The following is a 14,549-nucleotide window of genomic DNA, read 5'->3' on the forward strand; positions in this document are numbered from 1 at the left end:
TGACATTGCTATCCTGAGTGAAAGTGAAGAAGAGTTAAATGATCTGCTGAATGGAATGAACAGTCTAATGAGTACACAGTATGGTTTGAGAGTAAATCGGAGAAAGACGAAGGTAATGAGAAGTAGTAGAAATGAGAACATCGAGAAATTTAACATCAGGATTGATGGTCACGAAGTCAATGAAGTTAAGGAATTCTGCTACCTAGGCAGTAAAATAACCAATGACGGACTGAGCAAGGAGGACATCAAAAGCAGACTCGCTATGGCAAAAAAGGCATTTCTGGCCAAGAGAAGTCTACTAATATCAACTACCGGCCTTAATTTGAGGAAGAAATTTCTGAGAATGTACGTCTGGACTACAGCATTGTATGGTAGTGAAACATGAACTGTGGGAAAACCGGAACAGAAGAGAATCGAAGCATTTGAGATGTGGTGCTACAGACGAATGTTGAAAATTAGGTGGACTGATAAGGTAAGGAATGAGGAGGTTCTACGCAGAATCGGAGAGGAAAGGAATATGTGGAAAACACTGATAAGGAGAAGGGACAGGATGATAGGACATCTGCTAAGACATGAGGAAATGGCTTCCATGGTACTAGAGGGAGCTGTAGAGGGCAAAAACTGTAGAGGAAGACAGAGATTGGAATATGTCAAGCAAATAATTGAGGACGTAGGTTGCAAGTGCTACTCTGAGATGAAGAGGTTAGCACAGGAAAGGAATTCGTGGCGGGCCGCATCAAACCAGTTAGTAGACTGAAGGGGGGGGGGGGGGGGGGGGGAAGAAAGAAAGAAAGCCGGAAGCGACATTTCCTTGATTCTGATCGAGCACATTCATTGAGACTCAGTGTTTGAATTTAAAAGGTTGATATTGTTGCTGAATACAGGACATCAGAAATACATGGAGAAAGATGAGACTGAGTTATAAGTGGAACAAGAAAAGGTGGTGGCTGGGCCTCTTTGTCACGTATTGGTTCAGTCCTGAACACTTTGCAACAACTGTCTTGTTTTTCCATTACCACTGCAACCTAGCAGTAGTTCTATTATAAGTATGTGGTGGAGCTAAATGTTGCAAGTTGTGCTGGCAACACTGATCGTGGACTACATCAGCATTTCGTCTCTCACGTCTCCCCTCTCCACAATGGCCTACAATATTCTCTTAACTCTGTCACTACCTGTGGTGCAAACCATCTGCCTTTTGTGCCACTTATAAGTTGTTCAGTCACATCAAAGGCCAAGAGTATGAAAACAGGATGAAGTCAAGTGAGACACTGAATAAGAACTTAGAATTGACGTAAACTTTACTAGGAAGAAATTAAAATCAGGCAATTTTTAGCATTGATCTTATGGACTTTTCACAGGGGCTACAAATGTATGGTGTAGAATCATGGAAAACATAAAATTGCAGAACATAAAATTGAAGTTTCACTGTATCATACCAACATAAATATCTGCCAAAATCTTATTATAATGTTTAAAGAAGCCATTTTTCTATGTGTGGTAGGAAATTGTCATCCTGTGAGCAATGCTGCACTGTCAAATTTCTTCTAACACCGGTACTGACTCAAACACCTTTTCACAGTCAGAGCATAATTTTGTGTTCCATGCTTCAAAATCAGGCTCTCAACAAGAAATCTGGCAATTTTGAGAGTTCCAGCCTTCAGTACAGCTTTGGTAACAGTATAGCAGGTAAGGTAGGCAGCTGACCATCTAGTTAAACAAGAATTTAATTACAGTCCACTGAAATGAAACAAATGGAGGAGAAATTAGTGCAAGATGTCCACAAGTAATTGAAGCACATGCTGTTGTTGTCATTCCCTATAGTGGCCAGCGTAAAGTCTTACAGATTTCCAGAGATCTGGCCAATGATACCTACTTCTGTTTCTATCAAGGGCCTTCACAAATGTCAAATGATCTTATGGTGCATTATGAAAATACTTCAGTATGGCTGGCCATAAATGAGCTGGGATGCTGAGCAACCATTTCCATTCCACTGAGTCGTAATTCTGTCTAAACAGTGTTTCTTATATTAGTCTGAGTTATCATTTGATACTTCATTCTCTAAGTACTCTATGGTCGTCAGTAATGATGGATCTTCACTTTGTTTTCAAGACTTATTACTTATATAGTAATGTGAATGCATAACCCATGATGTTTGCATGTGAACATGCTTGTGTGTCAACTAAAAACTCATTTCATTGACATTTGAGCAATACATATATACAATTTCTTTACAGAAAATTAAAGTTCAATGACAATAATTGCCAATAATTCATTAAGTGAAACCTACTTAAAGCTAAAAAAAACAAGAATTCACATTTAATCTTATTTGGTACAACACATTGACAGCAACAGACAGCATGACATAGTATTAAATTTTATATCATAAAACTTTATAGAATGACTAAAAAATTGGAATATGTGCTGCAACTTCTACAGGATTTGCAACTGAACATGCCAATACAGAAACAAGAGGGCGTCGTTGCTCTGAGGATGGCCGCAACACCATAATTCTTGCTGCACAGCGTTCCATAAGTAAGCACCACTTTAGTGCAGTCCTTGAATCATCTTTCATGGCCAGAAATTCATTAACCTTGAATAGAAATAAAGAGAAAAAAAAATAGAAAAGGCTAATAATGTAATACTACACAAAAGAGAGGATGTAAAACTGAAGACTATGTAAACATCAATATTCTATTTACTTTTGAAGTCAACATTTATCATAATGTTTATTTCCTATTATGTACTCATTTATGCACAGTATCTTCCTCTTTAGTGAAAAGAGGCTTGCCGGATAAGTAAGGACACATTATATTATGTACAGTCATGAAAATTGCAGCACTGGTAGGTGCTGAGTGGGACAGAGCTAAGATGATACATATGAGTACCTCATTCCATTGTGCCTTCAATTCTATGACAGAGTTCATCAGTCATAGTGGCTAAGAAGCTTTGGTGAACTATTCCGTTGGTACCTCATGACATATGGCAAGATGATAAAACATTGTCCTGGAACTTGCAAGACTCAAAGGAGAGTGATTACATTAATATCACTCATCCCACATGGAAAAATGTGAGAATTCATTTTCTGTAAAGAAGACACTTTAAGTTGCAGACAGGTACAATTAAAAGACTCTTACATATAGCTTTTGGCCACAGCCTTCATCAGCAAAAGGGACACACTCACACCATTCATACAAGAATGTAAGGATACCTCATGCACAAATGATGACCATCTCCTGCATCTCAGGCTGGAATGCGAATATTGCATGGGACACAAGCAGTAATATCTGGAGGGGGCAGGGAAGGGGAAGGGATAGTAGGGTACAGGTGGAGAGAGAGAGAGAGAGAGAGAGAGAGAGAGAGAGAGAGAGAGAGAGAGAGAGAGGGGGGGGGGGGGGGAATGCTGTCTGGTGGAGTGCGCAGTGACTAGAATGCCAACAGGCATAAAGTCAGGAAGTTGTGGGGCAGTGAGGTGGGGAATAAAAGGAGTGAAAAAAGAGAGAGGAGTTGGGAAAGATGGGCAGGTGTGTTGGCAGAGGGTGGCAAACAAAGAAGGTGCAAGATGAGAATGGGGAGGAGATGACAGCACAGGAGGAGGTAGAAACTGTTGGGTGGAGGGTGTGGGGACAGTATGTTACCATTGGTTAAGGCTGGGATAATTATGGAAGGGGATAATGTGTTGTAAGGAAAACTCCAATCTGCACAGTTCAGAAATGCTGTTGGTGGAGGGAAGGGTCTAGATGGCTTTGAGTGGTGAAGAAGTTGTTTAAATCAAGCATGTTATGCTCAGCTGCATGTTGCGCCACAGGGTGGTCTACTTTGCCCATGGCTATAGTTTGGTGGTGGCCATCCATCCTGGTAGACAGTCACAGCAATATAAAAAGATGTGCAATGTTTGCAGCAAAACTGGTAAACGACATAGCTGCTTTCAGAGATGGCCCAGCCCCTGATGGTGTAGGACAAACCTGTGACGGGCCTGTAATATGAAATGCTGGGTGTGTGGGGCAGGTCTTGCACCTGGGACTTCCACAAGGATATGATCCTTGTGACAAGGGGTTGGGATTTGGAGTGGCATAGGGATGGACTATGATGGTGTGTAGGTTGGGTGGGCAACAGGACACCACTTCAGGAGAGGTGGAAAGTGTCTTGGGTAGGATGACTTTCATTTATGGGCATGACAATAGATAATCGAAGCCCTGGTGAAGGAAGTGGTTCAGGCTGTTCCTGTTCATACCAGGAGTCTTCATTGTTTGATTTTGAGAATTCATTTTATGAGAGTTGTAAAAGGTAAATGTTTTATACAAAAATTTCTGTGCAGTGTCAGACAAGAACAGGAGACAGATGAAATTCATAAAGAGGCCAAAGAAAAATATGGGAGTCTACCAAGACAACATACATCTAGGGGCAGTTTAAGAACATTTTTCCACACAAGTGACTCACTTGGTGCCCTCGCCCCTTCTCACATTTCTTCCTTGCACACCTTCATTCATGTTTATTTTTGTAACTATTTGTGACTTGGGTGTCCTTGGTTCCCCTATCTGCTTGGTGGCCCAAAATGGCTGCTATTAACCCTTGAGTGGGCACACCTATGTATGAAGTGTGCCAACCACAAATAACATTGTCTTTTATTTTTTCATTGTTGTTTTATAATTGTCAGCCCATACCTATTCTTTCTTTATTGTTTCATCTAGCACAGTGATACATTGTGGTTTTATACATCCAAGTGAGCAGGGGTGGACTTGGTCAGAAAAAATTTATGATCTATGCAAGAAAATGACACAGATTAAGAGCTAGCAGCACAATCTCACAATGAGGCAGTCATCTACAAGATGATTAATAATCAAATAAACAATTGGCAGGGATCTGATGCACCTGTGCTGTGTAATGCTTTGAGTGGGTCATCACTGTGGGGTAACACTTGTACCACCAACAGAATGAGACAATGAAAGTTTATTTTGTTACTGTTTAGTTGAAGAGGGCTTTAGAACATATACTGTAAGTTTATTTTATCATTGTTTAATTGGAGTGAGCTTACACTGTGGTTTTGCTCATACATGCTTATTTTGGTCACATAAAGACATTTATTCTGTACGTGTGTAAAAGTATGCCATGTGCCTAATTGTCTTATAAAAATGGCATGTGTGCTCAAGGGCTAATTGTGATACATCCTGTACAGAAGTCTCATAGTTGTGGTACCTTTGGTGCCCATCTAAGCTCGGCACCCCACGTGGTAGGTTGTGTTGCTTTGCCTTAAACTGGTCCTGCTTACATCAATATTATTTAGTGCATGATGCCATGTAATATAGAAGAACTTACTCAGTAATTAGAGGCTATTTGTACCCAGAAACAGTGTAGATGAACTCACAACATATGTGTACATTAATTATGCTTACTTCAGACCACACAAATGGATGAAGTTTCAAGGAAGTGTAGTTTTTGACAACATGGCCTGGAAAGAAAGAAATATATTAAATTCTTGTGAAATATGGGTTTTATGCACAGTACTATACCAAATTATGAAAGAAGGTTGTATACATAGAAGAGGGCTGGAGATACTGGAAGGTTTCAGATAGATTATACACTCCTGGAAATTGAAATAAGAACACCGTGAATTCATTGTCCCAGGAAGGGGAAACTTTATTGACACATTCCTGGGGTCAGATACATCACATGATCACACTGACAGAACCACAGGCACATAGACACAGGCAACAGAGCATGCACAATGTCGGCACTAGTACAGTGTATATCCACCTTTCGCAGCAATGCAGGCTGCTATTCTCCCATGGAGACGATCGTAGAGATGCTGGATGTAGTCCTGTGGAACGGCTTGCCATGCCATTTCCACCTGGCGCGTCAGTTGGACCAGCGTGTTCGTGCTGGACGTGCAGACCGCGTGAGACGACGCTTCATCCAGTCCCAAACATGCTCAATGGGGGACAGATCTGAAGATCTTGCTGGCCAGGGTAGTTGACTTACACCTTCTAGAGCACGTTGGGTGGCACGGGATACATGCGGACGTGCATTGTCCTGTTGGAACAGCAAGTTCCCTTGCCGGTCTAGGAATGGTAGAACGATGGGTTCGATGACGGTTTGGATGTACCGTGCACTATTCAGTGTCCCCTCGACGATCACCAGTGGTGTACGGCCAGTGTAGGAGATCGCTCCCCACACCATGATGCCAGGTGTTGGTCCTGTGTGCCTCGGTCGTATGCAGTCCTGATTGTGGCGCTCACCTGCACGGCGCCAAACACGCATACGACCATCATTGGCACCAAGGAAGAAGCGACTCTCATCGCTGAAGACGACACGTCTCCATTCGTCCCTCCATTCACGCCTGTCGCGACACCACTGGAGGCGGGCTGCACGATGTTGGGGCGTGAGCGGAAGATGGCCTAACGGTGTGCGGGACCGTAGCCCAGCTTCATGGAGACGGTTGCGAATGGTCCTCGCTGATACCCCAGGAGCAACAGTGTCCCTAATTTGCTGGGAAGTGGCGGTGCGGTCCCCTACGGCACTGCGTAGGATCCTACGGTCTTGGCGTGCATCCGTGCGTCGCTGCGGTCCGGTCCCAGGTCGACGGGCACGTGCACCTTCCGCCGACCACTGGCGACAACATCGATGTACTGTGGAGACCTCACGCCCCATGTGTTGAGCAATTCGGCGGTACGTCCACCCGGCCTCCCGCATGCCCACTATACGCCCTCACTCAAAGTCCATCAACTGCACATACAGTTCACGTCCACGCTGTCGCGGCATGCTACCAGTGTTAAAGACTGCGATGGAGCTCCGTATGCCACGGCAAACTGGCTGACACTGGCGGTGGCGGTGCACAAATGCTGCGCAGCTCGCGCCATTCGACGGCCAACACCGCGGTTCCTGGTGTGTCCGCTGTGCCGTGCGTGTGATCATTGCTTGTACAGCCCTCTCGCAGTGTCCGGAGCAAGTATGGTGGGTCTGACACACCGGTGTCAATGTGTTCTTTTTTCCATTTCCAGGAGTGTATAATGGTAAGACAGAGGTTTAGGAAGCAGGTTTTAAACTGTAAGACATTTCCAGGGGCAGATGTGGACTCTGACCACAGTTTACTGGTTATGAACTGTAGATTAAAACTGAAGAAACTGCAAAAAGGTGGGAATTTAAGGAGATGGGACCTGGATAAATTGACAGAACCGGAGGTTGTAAAGAGTTTCAGGAAGAGCGTTAGGGGATGATTGACAGGAATGGGGGAAAGAAATTCAATAGAAGAAGAATGGGTAGCTTTGAGGGATGAAATAGTGAAGGCAGCAGAGGATCAAGTAGATAAAAAGACGAGGGCTAGTAGAAATCCTTGGATAACAGAAGAGATATTGAACTTAATTGCTGAAAGGAGAAAATATAAAAATGCAGCAAATGAATCAGGCAAAAAGGAACACAAATGTCTCAAAAATGAGATCGACAGGAAGTGCAAAATGGCTAAGCAGGGATGGCTAGAGAACAAATGTAACGATGTAGAGGCATCTCTCACTAGGGGTAAGATAGATACTACCTACAGGAAAATTAAAGAGACCTTTGGAGAAAAAAGAACCACTTGTATGAATATCAAGAGCTCAGATGAAAACCCAGTTCTAAGCAAAGAAGGGAAAGCAGCAAGTTAGAAGGAGTATAAAGAGGGTCTATACAAGGGCGATGTACTTGAGGACAATATTATGGAAATGGAAGAGGATGAAGATGAAATGGGTGATATGATACTGTGTGAGGAGTTTGACAGAGCACTGAAAGACCTAAGTTGAAACAAGGCCCTGGGAGTAGACAACATTCCATTAGAACAACTGACAGCCTTGGGAGAGCCAGCCCTGACAAAACTCCACCATCTGGTGAGCAAGATGTATGAGACAGGCAAAATACTCTCAGACATCAAGAAGAATATAATAATTCCAATACCAAAGAAAGCAGGTGTTGACAGATGTGAAAATTACTGAACCATCAGTTCAATAAGTCAGGGGTGCAAAATAATAACGCGAATGGAAAAACTGGTAGAAGCTGACCTCGGGGAATATCAGTGTTCATTCCATAGAAATGTTGACACGTGAGGCAATACCAACCCTACAACTTATCTTAGAAGATAGATTAAGGAAAGGCAAACCTACGTTTCTAGCATTTGTAGCCTTAGAGGAAGCTTTTGACAATGTTGACTGGAATACTCTCTTTCAAATTCTGAAGGTAGCAGGGGCAAAATACAGGGAGCGAAAGGCTATTTACAATTTGTACAGAAACCAGATGGCAGTTATAAGAGTCGAGGGGCATGAAAGGGAAGCAGTGGTTGGGAAGGGAGTGAGACAGTGTTGTAGCCTCTCCCCAATGTCATTCAATCTGTATATTGAGCAAATAGTAAAAGAAACAAAAGAAAAATTCTGAGTAGGAATTAAAATCCATGGAGAAGAAATAAAACCTTTGAGGTTTTCTGATGACATTGTAATTCTGTCAGAGACAGCAAAGGACCTGGAAGAGCAGTTGAACGGAATCGACAGTGCCTTGAAAGGACGATATAATATGAACATCAACAAAAGCAAAACGAGGATAATGGAATGTAGTCGAATGAAGTCGGGTGATGCTGAGACAATTAGATTAGGAAATGAGACACTTAAAGTAGTAAAGGAGTTTTGCTATTTGGGGAGCAAAATAACTGATGATGGTCGAAGCTGAGAGGATATAAAATGGCAAGGAAAGTGTTTCTGAAAAAGAGAAATTTGTTAACATCGAGTATAGATTTAAGTGTCAGGAAGCCGTTTCTGAAAGTATTTGTATGGAGTGTAGCCATGTATGGAAGTGAAATAAATAGTTTGGACAAGAAGAGAATAGAAGCTTTTGAAATGTGGTGCTACAGAAGAATGCTGAAGATTAGATGGATAGATCACATAACTAATGAGGAGGTATTGAATAGAATTGGGGAGAAGAGAAATTTGTGGCACAACTTGACTAGAAGAAGGGATCGGTTGGTTGGTCACCTTCTGAGGCATCAAGGGATCACCAAATTAGTATTGGAGGGAGACCAAGAGATGAATACACTAAGCAGATTCAAAAGGATGTAGGTTGCTGTAGGTACTGGGAGATGAAGAAGCTTGCACAGGATAGAGTAGCATGGAGAGCTGCATCAAACCAGTCTCTGAACTGAAGACCACAACAACAACTACTACACCAAAAAGCTTGGACAAAATTCAGCAATTGATCTTAATGGCCCATTGCTACAATCTAAAGAAATCTTCATGCGAATTGATTATTTTGAATGTCTTTTTGAAATCTGCATGGCACCCCATCCATTAAGAAAATCTGATAGCAAAATTATGATTAAAAACCAAAGCCGAATACTTCATAAATAAGATCAGAGTACATTTTGTCAGATAATGGTCTGTAATTTCACTCAAATCTTCAGAAATTTTATACAGGAACTAGAAATTTGGCACATTTTGATATCTTCTTATAGGCTATCATCAAATTCATCAAATCCATCAGAAAAACATGAATCAGTTGGGAAGTCTGTTCCATGCTCACTGTGGAAAAAGCATAAGAACTGGATTGAGAAGTTAAGCAACTTTGAAAGAGTCATCAATAGTTTGTGTAATAACTCAGCTGGCACTGTACTTTTTGGTGAAAAAAAGTCAGTATTTTTTATGAGGGATGAACTAATACAAGAATAACAACTCAGAATAGCATCAGAGACAGTGAAAAAGAAGGCAAAAGAAAGAAAACGTGCATGACCCAATTGTGAACCTGATTGCATATGAAGTAGGTGACTGGGTCTTAATTAAAATGCATATTAGATCTTCTGGAATCAACATAGAAGTAAAGACAGTCACTATTGTCATGGATCATATAAAATTGGAAAGATCATTCATCCCAATCTTGTTGAAGTTGAGATGGTGAAGTCTGGAAAAAAATTATGGTCTCCACTATGTTGGAAAAAAAAAAAAAATAAATACAAATAAATAAATAAATAATAATAATAAAATAAAATAAATGTACCCTCATCAAGATATGTTACAAGAATGCAATTTAGTTAGTTAATTTCATGTTCCATGAATCATTTGTGCAATAAATCATAATAATGTGGAATGAGTCCTTTTACATCTACACTGCAAATTAATTAGTAAATATAGCTACATGCTGAAGATTTATAAATTTTTAAATTAAATCAAGAGATGTGAGTTAGTAATTCCTATCCATCACATTTTACACATTATAGTAATAGAAATTCTTCTAGGGAATAGAAGGAGTTGTGAAGGAGAAACTTTTTTTAGTTTGTTTTCAAATTTTACTTTGCTATCTGTCAGACATTTTACATTGCTGGGTAAGTTATCAAAAATTTTATTCACAGCATTGTGCACCCCTTTATGTGCAAAGACAACCTTAATATGGTGTATAGAACATCATTTTTTCTTGTATTGCAGGTGTGTACATCACTGTCCCTTTTGAACTGCGGTGCATTATTTATGCAAAATACACCAACTTACTGTTTTCTCCCCCCACCCAAGATTCACAATGATTCTAAGTGCAAATGTGACTGAACTAAACTGTTCAAACAGTTTGAAAAATGTGCTTTTTCTGGTTTAAATCCTCATCAATATGGACACCTCAGAATTTTGAAGGTTCTGCCTTATTTATTATTTCCTTGCCATGTGTTTTACTTGTCATTGGTGTAGTACCCAAATATGTACAGAACTGAATATGTTGCATCTTCTTAAAATTTATGGTGAGATCATTCACAGAAAATCAGTCAATGATTCTGTTAAGACCTCTGTTTGCCATTTCCTCTCTTCCTGTATGTATGCTTGGACTGATAACAACACTAGTGTCATCTGCAAAAAGAACTAAATCTGCCTGTTGTATATTAGACAGAAGATCATTTATTTATTTATTGAAACAATAGCAAACCTAAGATTGCGTCTTGGTGAACCCTGTACTTGATTTCACCCCAGTTTGGATAATGTCCCTGGATTACACTTGTTAAATAACTAATAAAACTTTCTGCATTGTTTTGGTTAGACAAAACAGTATACATTGGTTGGCTATACCATCAGTACTATAAAACTTCAGTTTATCTAGGAGAATATTGTGATTTACACAGGTTACAGAAAATACCAGCCAGCGCTATTTTGTTATGAACATGTAAATGGCATTCTAGGTAGAGCAACTCTTCCGAAATCCCAACTGTGATTTGCTGAGAATACTGTTGTTCCTCTAGTGAGATATCATTCTAGAATACATCACCTTCTCAGAAATTTGGGAAAATGGTGTCAGCAGTGTAACATGTCAGTAGTTATTGCCATCTCTCCCATCACATTCCTTAAAGATGGGTTTGACAATGGCAAAGGCAAAAATATATTGAGTTGGTGATGCATTACATATTTCAGATAAGACAGGGCTTATTATACAGGAACAAATCTTGGAAACACCATTAAAACTAGATGAGCTTTTATTTTTGAGAGAATACGTAAACTTCTTAATTTCAGGAGGAGAAATTGCCGAAACATTTATATGATAGAATTTTATGACAGCTGCTTTTTTAACATACTGCTTTGATTTTTCTCTTAACCTATTTGCCCCTCTACATTCCATTATATTTAAGAAATGATTGATAAATATATTTGATATCTGTAATTCATTACTAATAGGCCTTCCATTCAGTAAAGACTGTGATGTTATCCTGTTCTGTGGCTGACTATCCTATATCTCATTTTACTGCATTCCATATAGACTTTGGGCTGTTGTTGGAATTACTGATTTCTTACATTATATACATGTCCCTTGATTTTAATAGCTTTTCTTAATAATTTTGAGTAGTTTTTGTAGTGCGCAACTGCTGAAGGATCTCTCCTTCAAAAGAAGCTCTAGTGGAACCCTCTTTCTCCTTACTGCAGTGTACGATACCATCAGATTTCCAGCCAGATTTGACCTGTGTTTCACTTTTAAATTATACAAACAATTAAAGTAAATTCTAATCAACATGTTTAATTTCTAAATGCAAACGTTTCTGTAATTCTTATTTTCAGTCAAATATCAGTAATTTCAAAAACATAAAGCAACTACCTGAAAAGTGATTTTCTCAAAGTCACCAAAAAAACTGTCAAATTGTCTATTATTAATCACGATGCACAATTATAGTTACTTCTAAATCATCAGTCATAAATTCTATACTTTATATGTTATAACTGATAGCAAAATAACATAAGAACTTGCTTACAAAATTTGTTACAAATATTTAATTTATTTTCAACTGTCATTAACTTCAAAAAGCTGTACATAAGTAATGCATCTAGAAAAACAGCCACTAACATAAAAATTGTATGTAAATTCCGGAAACACATAATCACACTTGCAATCACACACAATGAAATTTACATGGATGATGTGGTTAAAGAAAATAACTTAATAAAAGTGCAAAATTATAAAACAATACTTGAGCCCATGCAAGTTATTTAAAGAACCCACAAATTTACTATGAATGTAATAAAATGAATAAAACAATGGCCAGCCTATTGAAAAGATAAGTGAAGATGATTTATGAGCTGACTGTTTATCTGAGCAACAAAGTGCTTTGCAGTATTTTGCCAGGTAATTGAGATGTAAAATCACTACTGACATATTCAGTACAGAATTGTCATATGTGGCGCTCAGCATAGGGGTGGCTAGAATAATCATTGTTGGAATCTAATCATGTTTTACTTGCAGATTAAATAAAAGAACCACAAATTAATATTTTATAACAAATGTTAATGTCAAGAAGAGAAATCGCCATTAATTCAAAGAGCAGAAATTTCACAACACAGCATAACCACAGAAGCCCAAAGATGTACGAGTATTCGTTAGATGAATATAAATGAAAAGATTTTGAAGGGTCATTATACCAGGCAATAGAATAGAAATCAAGCTAAGTACTGATACATACTGAATATCACAATATTTTGGAGGTAAGTGCTAACCCACAAAGTTACAATGAGTGACAAAATTGACATAAAAATTGTGTAGTAGAGGGGCAGTCAAGATAATTTTGAAAGTGAAAGTTACAAACCAATGGATAAGAAACTTGACCAGTGGGAGATTTTAAGAACAATCTTAGGAAAGTTAGGAGAACTGCAGAATAACATGCAAACAAATAGTGGTAATTTGTCCACCAATAGTGCTCAACTGTCAACTAAGCAAAACTGAAATGAAAAGAAATTATGATTAGTTAAACTCATGATTAGAAGATACTGAATCTAGAATGGAGAGGTTTGAAAATACTATAAAAACTGCTGTAGCTTAAACAACCCTTTCTGTGAAAAACCCGGGAGAAAATATTAGTGCCAAAGTTAAACTCACAGTTATTCATGAAAATACCTTAATAGAACAAAACACTGACATTGCTACAAAACAGGAAACTGGTATTGACATTATTGCACTAATTGCAAATTTACTATTAGTAGCCAGCAAGGAAACATTCACACAAATTGACAGACATGTTAGAAGTAAAATTATCTGGTGTCACCTGGAACCTAAAGCAGAGGCCTACAGTGAACAAACATGCATGGAAAGAAATTGCTATAATTTTGTAGTATACAGAATAACAATTGGGTAAAAGTAGGTACAGATAGGCCTAATATGGACTATAAGGAGTTTAAAGAGCCTAAAATAGTCATCACAAGACCAAGAAAAATTGTCTAATTGCATGGTCTCACTTAGTAATTATGACTGGTCACATATGTTTAACAATAATGCCCAGGGCTCTGCCAATACATTGTTCGATAGATTTTTTCATTCTTTGTTAAATATATTCGAGACCAACTGCCCTCAATACAAATGTAAAGTTAACCCTCAAAGTAACAGTAATAGACATAGGAAAAAGAATCCATGGTATACCGCTCAACTAGCCAATATGAAAAGGAGGTGCTTGTTGTATAGAGATTCTTAGACTTCAGAAAACTGATATGGCTAAACAAAGGTACTCAAGAGCACAAAAGGAATATAAATATGCTTTAAATGAGGCCAAAAAAACAACATAACCTAGTCAGCATTGAGTCATCAAAAAATAAATGCAAAAAAACATGGACTATAATAAATTCAGTGGCCAAATGCAAGTAGAAAGCTGAGGTAGAAATTTCAGCAGATGAATTTAATAACTACTGTATAAAATCTGTTAACCAAATTAGGGAAAGCATTGGGAGACAGCAAGAAACTGTAGCTGAACTCATTAAATATCATAATGTAGACTACACCTTGAAAGACAGATTCCTTTTAACAGAGGTCACACCAGATGTTGTTTTAACTATTGTAAATAATTTTAGGCCCTCTGATGGTGAAGATATGTATGGTATTTCTTGAAATATGTTAAAAAAGATAATTGGGAACATAGTATATCCTTTTACTAAATGTATAAACAGATGTCTAACTGAAGGAGTATTCCCAGATGTATCAAAATTATCCAGGGTAGTGCCCATTTACAAGAAAGGAGACAAAAATTGCCCATCTAGCTATCACCCAATATCTCTGACACCTATTTTATCTAAAGTTTTTGAATCTATCATCAACTCCCAGTT

General features: G+C 38.9%; 1 protein-coding gene across 1 annotated transcript in view; it reads right to left on the bottom strand.

Moving 5' to 3' along the window:
* Positions 1–2,401: 2,401 nt before the first annotated feature.
* LOC126474628 (meiosis-specific with OB domain-containing protein) overlaps positions 2,402–14,549 on the bottom strand; it is a 236,203-nt gene continuing 224,055 nt past the window's right edge. Inside the window, exon 9 of the mRNA XM_050102107.1 lies at positions 2,402–2,590. Within this exon, the coding sequence (XP_049958064.1) occupies positions 2,402–2,590 (189 nt within the window). The remainder of the gene's footprint in view (positions 2,591–14,549) is intronic.

This window comes from Schistocerca serialis, chromosome 4 (genome assembly GCF_023864345.2).
Source record: "Schistocerca serialis cubense isolate TAMUIC-IGC-003099 chromosome 4, iqSchSeri2.2, whole genome shotgun sequence".
NCBI lineage: Eukaryota > Metazoa > Arthropoda > Insecta > Orthoptera > Acrididae > Schistocerca > Schistocerca serialis.